We start from the raw sequence: 14259 nt of genomic DNA, 5'->3' as shown, positions 1-14259 counted from the left end.
GAGCTACATCTATTGTGTCTTACTAAGGCCGATATGTGTGTTTCCTGATGAAGATACATCTATTGTGTCTTACTAAGGCCGATACGTTTGTTTCGTAGTGGAGCTACATCTATTGTGTCTTACTAAGGCCGATACTTTTGTTCCTGATGGAGCTACATCTGTTGTGTCTTACTAAGGCCGATATGTGTGTTTCCTGATGGAGTTACATCTATTGTGTCTTACTAAGGCCGATACTTTTGTTCCTGATGGAGCTACATCTGTTGTGTCTTACTAAGGCCGATACGTTTGTTTACTGATGGAGCTACATCTATTGTGTCTTACTAAGGCCGATACGTTTGTTACCTGATGGAGCTACATCTATTGTGTCTTACTAAGGCCGATACGTTTGTTTCCTGATGGAGCTACATCTATTGTGTCTTACTAAGGCCGACACGTTTGTTTACTGATGGAGTAACATCTATTGTGTCTTACTAAGGCTGATAGTTTGTTTCCTGAGTGAGCTACATCTATTATGTCTTACTAAGGCCGACACGTTTGTTTACTGATGGAGCTACATCTATTGTGTCTTACTAAGGCCGATACGTTTGTTTCCTGATGGAACTACATCTATTGTGTCTTACTAAGGCCGATATGTTTGTTTCCTGATGGAGATACATCTATTGTGTCTTACTAAGGCCGATACGTTTGTTTCCTGATGGAGATACATCTATTGTGTCTTACTAAGGCCGATACGTTTGTTTCCTGATGGAGCTACATCTATTGTGTCTTACTAAGGCCGACACGTTTGTTTACTGATGGAGTAACATCTATTGTGTCTTACTAAGGCTGATAGTTTGTTTCCTGAGTGAGCTACATCTATTATGTCTTACTAAGGCCGACACGTTTGTTTACTGATGGAGCTACATCTATTGTGTCTTACTAAGGCCGATACGTTTGTTTCCTGATGGAACTACATCTATTGTGTCTTACTAAGGCCGATATGTTTGTTTCCTGATGGAGATACATCTATTGTGTCTTATTAAGGCCGATACGTTTGTTTCCTGATGGAGATACATCTATTGTGTCTTACTAAGGCCGATACGTTTGTTTCCTGATGGAGATACATCTATTGTGTCTTACTAAGGCCGATAATGTTTGTTACCTGATGGAGATACATCTATTGTGTCTTGCTAAGGCCGATACGTTTGTTTCCTGATGGAGATACATCTATTGTGTCATACTAAGGCCGATATGTTTGTTTCCTGATGGAGTAACATCTATTGTGTCTTACTAAGGCCGATATGTTTGTTTTCCTGGTTGAGCTACATCTATTGTGACTTACAAAGGCCGATACGTTTTTCTAACGCCGCTTATTATTTACATGTATTGTACAACTGTATTTATTAGTGGCTCCTTCTACCCAATCGTATCTTTATCAGAACGTGCGACAATACAAAAATGTTCTACCTTAAAAGTGACGACGAGGGAAATGTCGGTTGTACATTTTGTTTGTATGATTCGGATACTGGGTATAAAACAACATTTTAATGTCCAACCGGTACATTTTTGTAATAATAAACGTTGTATTTCTGTATGTAACAATAAACGTTGTATTTCTGTAGGTAACAATAAACGTTGTATTTCTGTAGGTAATAATAAAAGTTGTATTTCGGTGGATAATAATAAACGTTGTATTTCGGTGGTTAATACTAAACGTTGTATTTCGGTGGGTAATAATAAACGTTGTATTTCGGTGGGTAATAATAAACGTTGTATTACTGTAGGTAATAATAAATGTTGTATTTCGGTGGGTAATAATAAACGTTGTATTTCGGTGGGTAATAATAAACGTTGTATTTCGGTGGGTAATAATAAACGTTGTATTTCGGTGGGTAATAATAAACGTTGTATTTCGGTGGGTAATAATAAACGTTGTATTTCGATGGGTCATAATAAACATTGTACATGTATTTCTGTAGGTAATAATAAACGTTGTATTTCTGTAGGTAATAATAAAAGTTGTATTTCGGTGGATAATAATAAACGTTGTATTTCGGTGGGTAATAATAAACGTTGTATTTCGGTGGGTAATAATAAACGTTGTATTTCGGTGGGTAATAATAAACGTTGTATTTCTTTGGGTAATACTAAACGTTGTATTTCGGTGGGTTATAATAAACGTTGTATTACTGTATGTAATAATAAACGTTGTCTTTCTTTGGGTAATAATAAACGTTGTATTTCTTTGGGTAATAATAAACGTTGTATTTCGGTGGGTAATAATAAACGTTGTATTACTGTATGTAATAATAAATGTTGTGTTTCGGTGGGTAATAATAAACGTTGTATTTCGGTGGGTAATAATAAACGTTGTATTTCGGTGGTAATAATAAACGTTGTATTTCGGTGGGTAATAATAAACGTTGTATTTCGGTAGGTAATAATAAACGTTGTATTTCGGTGGGTAATAATAAACGTTGTATTTCGGTGGGTAATAATAAACGTTGTATTTCGGTGGGTATTAATAAACGTTGTATTACTGTATTTAATAATAAACGTTGTATTTCTGTAGGTAATAATAAACGTTGTATTTCGGTGGGTAATAATAAACGTTGTATTTCGGTGGGTAATAATAAACGTTGTATTTCGGTGGGTAATAATAAACGTTGTATTACTGTATGTAATAATAAACGTTGTATTTCTGTAGGTAATAATAAACGTTGTATTTCGTTGGGTAATAATAAACGTTGTATTTCGGTGGGTAATAATAAACGTTGTATTTCGGTTGGTAATAATAAACGTTGTGTTTCGGTGGGTAATAATAAACGTTGTATTTCGGTGGTAATAATAAACGTTGTATTTCGGTGGGTAATAATAAACGTTGTATTACTGTATGTAATAATAAATGTTGTTTTTCTGTAGGTTCTGGAACAGGCCTGGTAGCAGCTTCTATCTTGATTAAGTTGGGTTACTCGTTTGATCGTTACCAAGGTATTGCAGTCGGGGTGGCGGTGGCCGGGAGTGGGATAGGGATGTTCCTTAGTGGACCTGTGACTCAGTTCCTCCTCGAAACGTATGGGCTTAATGGTGCCTTTCTCTTTCTGGGCGGACTTAGCAGTCAAGGCTTTGCTTTCGCGATAATTATGCGTCCATGTGGCAGGGAACTGTTGGAAAAGGCGAGACGAGATGAGTCTAGCACAGGAGGATTTCGTAATTCTTTCGATTTCAGCATTATCAGGAACAAAACATTTATGATGGTACTTTTCTCCAATGTCTTGTGGAATGTTTCCTATGCTATTCTTTTGCTGCATTTGACCAACTTCGCAGTAACGGAGGGATCAACCGCATCAGAGGGGGCTTGGTTAATCACCATGATTGGCGTGGGGAGTATATTTAACCGGATCCTCACCGGACTCTCCCTCGGGAAGAAGAATGGTTTGGATCCGTTACTTCTTCAGTTTGGATTCCTTGGTTTGTCCGGACTGGTCACCGTCTTGTTCCCGTTATTTTCAGGGACTTACAACGGTCAGTGTGTTTTCGCTGTTGTATTTGGTTTTTACAGCGGCGGCATGATCACACTAATTACCCCCCTTGTCGTTCATCTGGCTGGTGTATCACAGGTGGCAGCAGGTGTCGGCGGGATGTACTTATCATCAGGGATTGGAGGTATCCTTGGTCCACCATTGGCCGGTATGTATATAGAAACACATGTATGTTTATTACTGTAAATGGGCGTGCCGTGAACGTATGTAAATTTTTTCACGTGCCCAAAATAAATCTAGGACATTACAAAAAACATCTGCGCAGAAATCAAAATCTATTTCAAACATTTTCAATTTGATCTGTATTGATGAGGTACTATGTATCTGAATATCCATGGTTTATTGTACAGCTTTGTAAGCTATATATTGTCCCCGTCTAACTGTTTTTACAAGGTAGACTTACGTTTTCTGTCCACCTCGTGGTTTATTTTCACAAATGTTTTTGCCTCAGGCATGTTTTTATGATCAGTAGTAGTTTACTGTTAAATCTAAATAGGAATGTTATAAGGGGCTTAAATATATTGCCTCATTGGATAATTACAACTCTTTATTGAAACTACTTATTGCTGGACAATGAGTGTCTTCATTATCCCAATATTAATAATAGAACATGTTTCTTTAATTAGATGATTGACATCATTAAATGTTTATATATATTTGTTGAGATTAATATGGCCTCATCGGGACAAAGGGTACTTATATAAAAGACGGCTAGAAAGTTTGTAATATTTGTTTTACGCTTGCCTCTTACACTGTCCGACCTCTAGTTGTTTATTAATGACATTTACCTTAAAATCTCGACCTTTGAACCTCCGTATAGTCTAATACAGTAAACCAATTGGTATGAATTTTACAGACCGTTGCAGTTTTGAAGAAAAAATCAGCCCTGACATTTAATAATATCGGATGAATATTACTTTCCACTTGTTTTCCAGGTGCTATATACGACTCATGGAGGACATTTGAATACACGTTTTATCTCGCTGGTAAGTTAGAGTTATTTCCCATCCTTTGTGTATTTCAAAACCGAGTATGATAGGAACGGGCGTCTGCCCTGGTTAGTATTAACAGAAAACAATATTAGCCCTAACTCCTTCTATATGATCAACATTAACCAGAGACAAACGCCTTTGATGATAGATTTGTTGTGTAAAGATAATTACATTTGGTATGATATGAAGAGTTCGGCCACTAATTATGATAAATACATTTTTTTGAAGCTTGTTTGTAAATGTCACAACGGAAAGTTTCATTAATATAAATGTATATTGATGGTTTCTAGCTTGTTCATGGTTTGATGTTGCTAACAATTAAGTGAAATAGTTTTTTAAATGTAACATCCAATATTTGTTAAGAAAGATTCTATTATTAGTCTGAAGTTTTAGTCTGTGTTTGTAAGTAAAACAGAACAGTGAACGGCTATGCTGGATACGGTAAGGAAACCAATGGAATCGTCCGTGCCTGCAATACATTATTCGTCAATTCATTGATATAACATGATTACGGTCAATCATATATTGTACACCTGATCACAGATCTGTTGTCATTTACAATCCACATATAAAATACAACTGACCTCTGATTACCGCTGGCTATATTAATATGACTTTTAATTTCGACCATAGGTGCCTTATTTATAGCTGGTGCATTCTTTATACTGGTGTCGTCGGTATGGAGAGATGAAATTGAACATGAAGAACAACATCTGGATATCAAGGAAAGTAACATTCTTGGTGGGTCGGCGATGTTCCTAGCTGGTTCGATGAGCCACCTAGCTGAAGGCGTATCACCGAGTGTAGCACGTCGAGCTATGAAACTCTCCAAACATTCTCTACTTATAGATGGCGTTCTTCGTGCGTCCCATTCATCTGTTCACCGCAGTGAGACACATAAATCAGAGGAACATCAACCTTTAAACCGTCTGACCGTGCCCGACAGCTAATCCAGGCGGATTTTAGGATCATTTCTCTTATAGTAGTTACAAATATTCACGTCTAAAATACAGGTAATGTTAATGATGAAACGCTGTTCAAACCTATCAGTAACAAGTTACTTGGCTATTATCTATAATTTATTCCAGGTATGTTAACGTGTGTTATAACCCACATGTTAGTGAGAATGACCTTATAAGGGTCTACCATTAATATACAGTTGATGTCATTGAGGTTGAGAAGTGTTAGGTTGATATGGTTGTTTGATACCAATGTTTCAGTTCTGGATTGATCACTTTAGAATATGATAAGTATTTTACTGATTTAAAGGAAAGAAATACTGAAAACATCAAATGTTTTGATATGCATAATGTCAACAATATATTAATATATTTTATTTTATAGTAATTTATTTCTAAAAATATTTCTTTTAGTTCTGAAAAATATCACAATCCGAACATGTCTTTCATTAATATTTAACCATAGTTATCAATGAGAACAAAGCATGCGTTTATATAACAGATCTAGTCCCGGAACAATTGTATCTACATTACTATTCTTTGTTAGGGAGGACGTACTTCAACTGTTCAACTTTTATTTTTTGTTTAGTGCTGTTTATTTTATGTGTTGGGGAAATGATCTTGTCGGCATTTCCTCTTGATTTCGAATATGCTAACCATCTAAGAGAAAGACCATTAGTGACAAATTGAGGCGGAGTTTAATGACATCAATATAACCACAGCACCTATTGTTACCTGGCTCTCTACGTTAATGTTAATTAAGTATTTTCTGTTTACCAGCAAAATTGTAATCGTAACAAACCCATCAGTGCTCAGAAATCTTGACCGGTCCGGTCGCACACAAACATTCATATAAATACGATGACGAGTCTTCCTCATCGTGATTTGTAACCAGTATCCATAGAAACGCCTAGTGAAGGCTGCTAATTCGAAGTCAGAGAGGTTTTAAGACATTTCCGATCAGGGTTTGTATGACCTAATTGGAATTAGGTTTACGGCCAACACAAAGAATGTCGTAAAAGGATCTGTAAGAATGATAATAGCGAACTGCGAGACCAAACGGATAGTTAAAATACACCAAAGCCGGAATGCAGTCTTATGAAGATTTTTGTTTACGCGGAGCCTATATCGGAGTGTTGATATCATTCAGATAACAGTACAGTTGTTTCATGCCTTATTAGTCACAAGGCAAAACTGTTCCCTGTGGCCTCGAGGAACAGTTCATCAGGTTGGTCCAACAGTCCAACGACAGTCTGTTATTGACCTTAGTAATGATAAAACGATCACCTGACGTTTACCTGAACAATTTTTTTTTGTATTTATGGCGATACCGCTGAGTAAAAAAATGTTACATAAATGTTTTAAGATCGCTATTAAATGTAAACTTTATATATTTTACAACAATTAGATGAACGTGTTAATCAAACTCGATGGCCCGGATGGAAGCGCGCGAGAAATTTAAGATTGGGAGGAAACCGTACTACCCGGAGAAACCAACGTGGTGATGCAGATGACCCCTGACCTGTTCGCGTCCGATCGGGGAATCGAACCCCGGCCGCTTAAGTGAGAGACAAGTGTTTTATCAATGTGACCCTCGACCGCCATATCGCGAACAGAATACTGTGTGAATAGCGATGAAGGTATGCTACTGACGACCGTAAAATGATACACATTTCCACTGATTCATGCGTGTAATAATAACGAGGATATGCTACAGACAAATGATCAGTACAGTCACTTTGATAATCATCTGTTTAACTTATACAAGGGGAGCGTGTATGTTATCTTAACTGAAAGACAGTCTGTTACAGACAAATAACAGGTTGTATGTCAATCGTCCAGATGTAAGTCAGTGTTAAGGTTAGGGTGACGAATGTTAAGGTAACCATTCTGTGTCAATCGTCCAGATGTAAGTCAGGGTTAAGGTTAGGGTGACGAAAGTTGTTGGAACCTAGAATCATCATTCACCAGCATCATTGTATGGTTAAGGAAAAGAATCACTGACGATATAATTTTACTATAATGTTAAGGAAAAGAATCTGACGATATCATTTTACTATAATATAACACAAAGTTGGTATTCAGAATCACCATTCACCAGCACCATTGTATGGTTAAGGAAAAGAATCACTGACGATATCATTTTACTATAATATAACACAATGTTGGTATTCAGGCCTAAGTATAAATTGATGTTTTCTATGTCAATTTAATCCAATAAAAAGCATCATCCATATGTTACACACAATTCCATATTGATGTATTATCTTATCCCGTGTATTGTTAAATGACAGGTTTAAAATCTAGATTTGCACATTATCGGGGGATGAAAATGATTTTTACATAACCTGTGTTTGTATGAAGAAATCATGCGGGTCTCCTCATTGTGTCTAAGTTTATTGGTGATTATGTGTATGATATCCGATGATGAACTACTCTTACCATTAAACTGATAATGAAATACTTTATTTAGGCCCTCATCGTCAAAGGAAGATGGTCACACACATATGTACCTCGTGTAAAACGGTTCACTATAGAATGAACAGGTCGTAAAACGTTACAAAGAAACCAAAATTCTCAAAAAAAACACAAAAAAACCCACATTTATGACACTCGGATAAAAAGAATATTTGATACTAATTTGTTAATGTATTCGAGGAGAGGGGTTTTATAGGTTTTGCCTGTTGCTCATTTGTATGTTAGATCTCAATAATGCATCGAATTTATAAATGAATAGAGCTAAAAAAATAACAAGTGCTATCTGAAACGGTATAAAGTATCCATACATATTAATGTGATTATTTTATACAACCACAACATAAGAATACGAATGTGTTCCCTAACCTCCTGGCTAGTTTCGGTGCTAACTTGGGTGTCAATTTGATTGGAATTTTGTTTTTGATAAAATCATTCCATATATGTAAATATACAGAAATGTGTGTATCAGAAAACATACCAGTACCTCATTGCATAATTGTTTTTATTTTGAGTTGTTCAGTATTCCCAGTCTACAATGTATATACATTTTCTGTAATCATGATATATCTTGGTCGGTTTGTAAGGTTGCTTACCTTTACCACATTCATGTATTTAGTAATCCAAACAGTGCCAGGCCAATCGTTTGTTTTACATTTATCTATTAATGTTTTCATCAACTGTCGGAACACAGTATAGTGCTATCAAAACAGATGTTGTCATCAACTGTCAGAACACAGTATAGTGCTATCAAAACAGATGTTGCCATCAACTGTCGGAACGCAGTAGAGTGCTATCAAAACGGATGTTGTCATCAACTGTCAGAACACAGTATAGTGCTATCAAAACAGATGTTGTCATCAACTGTCGGAACACAGTAGAGTGCTATCAAAACAGATGTTGTCATCAACTGTCAGAACACAGTATAGTGCTATCAAAACAGTGCCAGGCCAATCGTGTGTTTAAATTCTTTGTAATCAATTATCAGAACAGAATATAGTGCTTTAGAAATTGATGCAAAGCCAATATTTTGTTTAACTCTTAGATACATTGTATTCAATTATCAGAACAGAATATAGTGCTTTAGAAACAGATGCCAGGATATCATTATTCAAGATTTCACAGAAAAATGTTGATTTATTTATGTGTTACAATTTGAATATATTTGTGAACGTCTTCAAGATCACAATACTATATGATTTTAGTAGTATGTGATTATTTTATTAGTATGTGATTTTAATGGTATGCGAGTTTACTAGTACGTGATTTTAGTAGCATGTGCTTTTAGTAGTATGTGAGTTTAGTAGTATGTGTTTTTAATAGTATGTGATTTTAGTGGTATGTGCTTTTAGTAGTATGTGAGTTTAGTAGTATGTGTTTTTAATAGTACAGTGTATGTGATTTTAGTGGTATGTGATTTTAGTGGCATGTGAGTTTAATAGTATGTGTTTTTAGTAGTATGTGATTTTAGTAGTATGTGTTTTTAGTAGTATTAATATATGTGAGTTTAGTGGTATGTGATTTAAGTGGTATGTGAGTTTAGTGGTATGTGATTTAAGTGGTATGTGAGTTTAGTGGTATGTGATTTAAGTGGTATGTGAGTTTAGTGGTATGTGATTTAAGTGGTATGTGAGTTTAGTAGGATGTTATTCTTGTAGTTTGTGATTCTAGTAGTATGTGCTGTAAAACGCGTGAATATGAACTGTTTGATATGATACACAATTTTATGCGTGAATGATTCTGATGTTTCATTTTAAGGTAAAGTGTATTTCAGCACTTGAATTGTATGAATTTAAAAGTCTCATGAATGGAAATACAACATGTTTATACAATACAGTGTGTAGTTTTATTTGTTCTAAACATTTACACCTAATACACTTTGCCTTTTCTATTGGTAGGACATAAGAATTGTACCTACTGCCATGATTACCTTAATGCAAACATTGGTACTGCCTTAACTTAGGTCTTGAGTTGACCGTTCGGCTTTGGGTCCTGTCTTCTACTTGAGACATACCACAGATTGTAAAATGTTCCTACTGTTTAACGTTCAGCGTTTTACGAGTGGGGCGAATAGTTGTTTGCCCCTTGTCAATATAATGTGTCCGGATGGGGTGTCCATGAGGTAGCATTATCAATTCAGTCAGTATCGCGCTCTCACAGGAAAGCAAACAAGAACTCAAGAGCCTTCAAAATACGCACAGTAGTACAGATCAATTAATTTGTGACTACTGTCTTTCGAGACATATAATATGATTTGTGACTACTGTCTTTCGAGAACATATAATATGATTTGTGACTACTGTCTTTGTAGGAGAACATATAATATGATTTGTGACTACTGTCTTTGTGGGAGAACATATAATATGATTTGTGACTACTGTCTTTGTAGGAGAACATATAATATGATTTGTGACTACTGTCTTTGTAGGAGAACATATAATATGATTTGTGACTACTGTCTTTCGAGAACATATAATATGATTTGTGACTACTGTCTTTGTAGGAGAATATATAATATGATTTGTAACTACTGTCTTTGTAGGAGAACATATAATATGATTTGTGACTACTGTCTTTCGAGAACATATAATATGATTTGTGACTACTGTCTTTGTAGGAGAACATATAATATGATTTGTAACTACTGTCTTTGTAGGAGAACATATAATATGATTTGTAACTACTGTCTTTCGAGAACATATAATATGATTTGTGACTACTGTCTTTGTAGGAGAACATATAATATGATTTATAACTACTGTCTTTGTAGGAGAACATATAATATGATTTGTGACTACTGTCTTGGAGAACATATAATATGATTTGTGACTACTGTCTTTGTGGGAGAACATATAATATGATTTGTGACTACTGTCTTTGTGGGAGAACATATAATATGATTTGTGACTACTGTCTTTGTGGGAGAACATATAATATGATTTGTGACTACTGTCTTGGAGAACATATAATGTGATTTGTGACTACTGTCTTGGAGAACATATAATATGATTTGTGACTACTGTCTTTGTGTGAGAACATATAATATGATTTGTAACTACTGTCTTTGTGGGAGAACATATAATATGATTTGTGACTACTGTCTTTGTAGGAGAACAGATAATATGATTTGTAACTACTGTCTTGGAGAACATATAATATGATTTGTAACTACTGTCTTTGTAGGAGAACATATAATATGGTTTGTGACTACTGTCTTGGAGAACATATAATATGATTTGTGACTACTGTCTTTGTGGGAGAATATATAATATGATTTGTGACTACTGTCTTTGTGTGAGAACATATAATATGATTTGTGACTACTGTCTTTGTACGAGTAAAGATAATATGTTTTGGAACAAATGACCAAAGTGCATATTACTTGACGGATGACTCTTGGAGAGAGAATAAATCACATGACCTATTGCTCGGGACGGAATTACAGATCACGTGACTCATTACTCTTGACTTACATAAACATTATTTTACAGGTGACATTGTCAGTGAGAGCCAATCCCTAATTTGTTTTGTTAGGTATCGATATAAAGAAAATCATTATTTCTAATAGTATTAATCGGTTTTCTAAATGTGCACACTCACTATGTTTCAACAGGGAAAATGCCGAATTTTATACAGGAGTCTTTTTTTTACCTCTCTTACCGTAAAGAATGATGAATTTATCATGTCAGCTTCTAGTAACTATTCCCATCACTCATTCCATACGCGATTTTTTATATGCCTAGGTTTCTATAAAAAATCTCGATTTAGATACTGTGGTGTCGTTGTCTTTGTGTTAATACTGTGTAACTCTATAAACAGGATACAAACTATACAGCACATTGCGTGTATTTTTTGCTTTCTTGTCCATAACGACGTGTTTTATGTTGGGTGTGTATCTACTTAATCTGTGTCGATAAGACTTAGTTTAGTGTTCTTTATTGTAGAAAACATTTTTTATCTCGAATAATGATACAAAGACGATCGCGTACTGACTTTTTTGGTACAATATGTTATCGCGGAAAGGAGTTAATTAGTTCTCAGTCGATGCGGGTATTTGCAAAGTACAATTACTCTATAAGAATCGTATATTCTATAATGTAATGTATTATTAATACCGGTTTGGCAAAGATGTTGGTACAGCACTGAGAAGAAACTATGAACAAGATAAACATATACATTGTAAATACTTAATTAGTTCTGACATAAGTCATATATGTACAGTGATTTGTTATATATGTACAGTAATTTGTTATATATGTAGAGTAATTTGTTATATATGAACAGTGATTTGTCATATATGTACAGTAATGTGTTATATATATACAGTAATTTGTTATATATGTACAGTAATGTGTTATATATGTACAGTAATTTGTTATATATGTACAGTAATTTGTTATATATGTACAGTAATTTGTTATATATGTACAGTAATTTGTTATATATGTACAGTAATTTGTTATATATGTACAGTGATTTGTTATATATGTACAGTAATTTGTTATATATGTAGAGTAATTTGTTATATATGAACAGTGATTTGTCATATATGTACAGTAATTTGTCATATATATATACAGTAATTTGTTATATATGTACAGTAATTTGTTATATATGTACAGTAATTTGTTATATATGTACAGTAATTTGTTATATATGTACAGTAATTTGTTATATATGTACAGTAATGTGTTATATATATACAGTAATTTGTTATATATGTACAGTAATGTGTTATATATGTACAGTAATTTGTTATATATGAACAGTAATTTGTTATATATGTACAGTAATTTGTTATATATGTACAGTAATTTGTTATATATGTACAGTAATTTGTTATATATGTACAGTAATTTGTTATATATGAACAGTGATTTGTCATATATGTACAGTAATGTGTTATATATATACAGTAATTTGTTATATATGTACAGTAATGTGTTATATATGTACAGTAATTTGTTATATATGAACAGTAATTTGTTATTTATGTACAGTAATTTGTTATATATGTACAGTGATTTGTTATATATGTACAGTAATTTGTTATATATGTAGAGTAATTTGTTATATATGAACAGTGATTTGTCATATATGTACAGTAATGTGTTATATATATACAGTACTTGTTATATATGTACAGTAATGTGTTATATATGTACAGTAATTTGTTATATATGTACAGTAATTTGTTATATATGTACAGTAATTTGTTATATATGTACAATAATTTGTTATATATGTACAATAATTTGTTATATATACAGTAATTTGTTATACATGTACAGTAATTTGTTATATATGTAGAGTAATTTGTTATATATGTACAGTAATTTGTTATATATATACAGTAATTTGTTATATATGTACAGTGATTTGTTATATATGTACAGTAATTTGTTATATATGTACAGTAATTTGTCATATATGTACAGTAATTTGTTATATATATACAGTAATTTGTTATATATGTACAGTAATTTGTTATATATGTACAGTAATTTGTTATATATATACAGTAATTTGTTATATATATACAGTAATTTGTTATATATGTACAGTAATTTGTTATATATGTACAGTGATTTGTTATATATGTACAGGAATTTGTTATATATACAGTAATTTGTTATATATGTACAGTAATTTGTTATATATATACAATAATTTGTTATATATGTACAGTAATTTGTTATATATATACAGTAATGTGTTATATATGTACAGTAATTTGTCATATATGTACAGTAATTTGTTATATATATACAGTGATTTGTTATATATGTACAGTAATTTGTCATATATGTACAGTAATTTGTTATATATACAGTGATTTGTTATATATGTACAATAATTTGTTATATATGTACAGTAATTTGTTATATATGTACAGTAATTTGTTATATATGTACAGTAATTTGTCATATATGTACAGTAATTTGTTATATATATACAGTGATTTGTTATATATGTACAGTAATTTGTTATATATGTACAGTAATTTGTTATATATGTACAGTAATTTGTTATATATGTACAGGAATTCGTTATATATGTACAGTGATTTGTTATATATGTACAGTAATTTGTTATATATGTACAGTAATTTGTTATATATATACAGTAATTTGTTATATATGTACAGTAATTTGTTATAAGTGTACAGTAATTTGTTATATATGTACAGTAATTTTGTCATAGATGTAGAGTAATTTCAATCCCATGATAACCCGATAAGATAATCCCCGATTGTTTGTGTATATATGCTTTACACTTGACATATTTTTTTGTGTTTTGACATGCCCTGGC

General features: G+C 33.0%; 1 protein-coding gene across 1 annotated transcript in view; it reads left to right on the top strand.

Annotated features, from left to right (window-relative positions):
- Nucleotides 1–9781, top strand: part of LOC117342389 (monocarboxylate transporter 4-like) — a 31723-nt gene extending 21942 nt beyond the window's left edge. Inside the window, exons 4-6 of the mRNA XM_033904543.1 lie at nt 2902–3669; nt 4457–4507; nt 5147–9781. Of these exons, the coding sequence (XP_033760434.1) occupies nt 2902–3669; nt 4457–4507; nt 5147–5463 (1136 nt within the window). The 3' untranslated portion in view covers nt 5464–9781. The remainder of the gene's footprint in view (nt 1–2901; nt 3670–4456; nt 4508–5146) is intronic.
- Nucleotides 9782–14259: the final 4478 nt, after the last annotated feature.

The sequence above is a fragment of the Pecten maximus genome, chromosome 14, assembly GCF_902652985.1.
Source record: "Pecten maximus chromosome 14, xPecMax1.1, whole genome shotgun sequence".
Taxonomy (NCBI): domain Eukaryota; kingdom Metazoa; phylum Mollusca; class Bivalvia; order Pectinida; family Pectinidae; genus Pecten; species Pecten maximus.
Note: the sequence above shows the minus strand (reverse complement) of the source record. Positions and strands in the feature narration are given on the sequence as shown.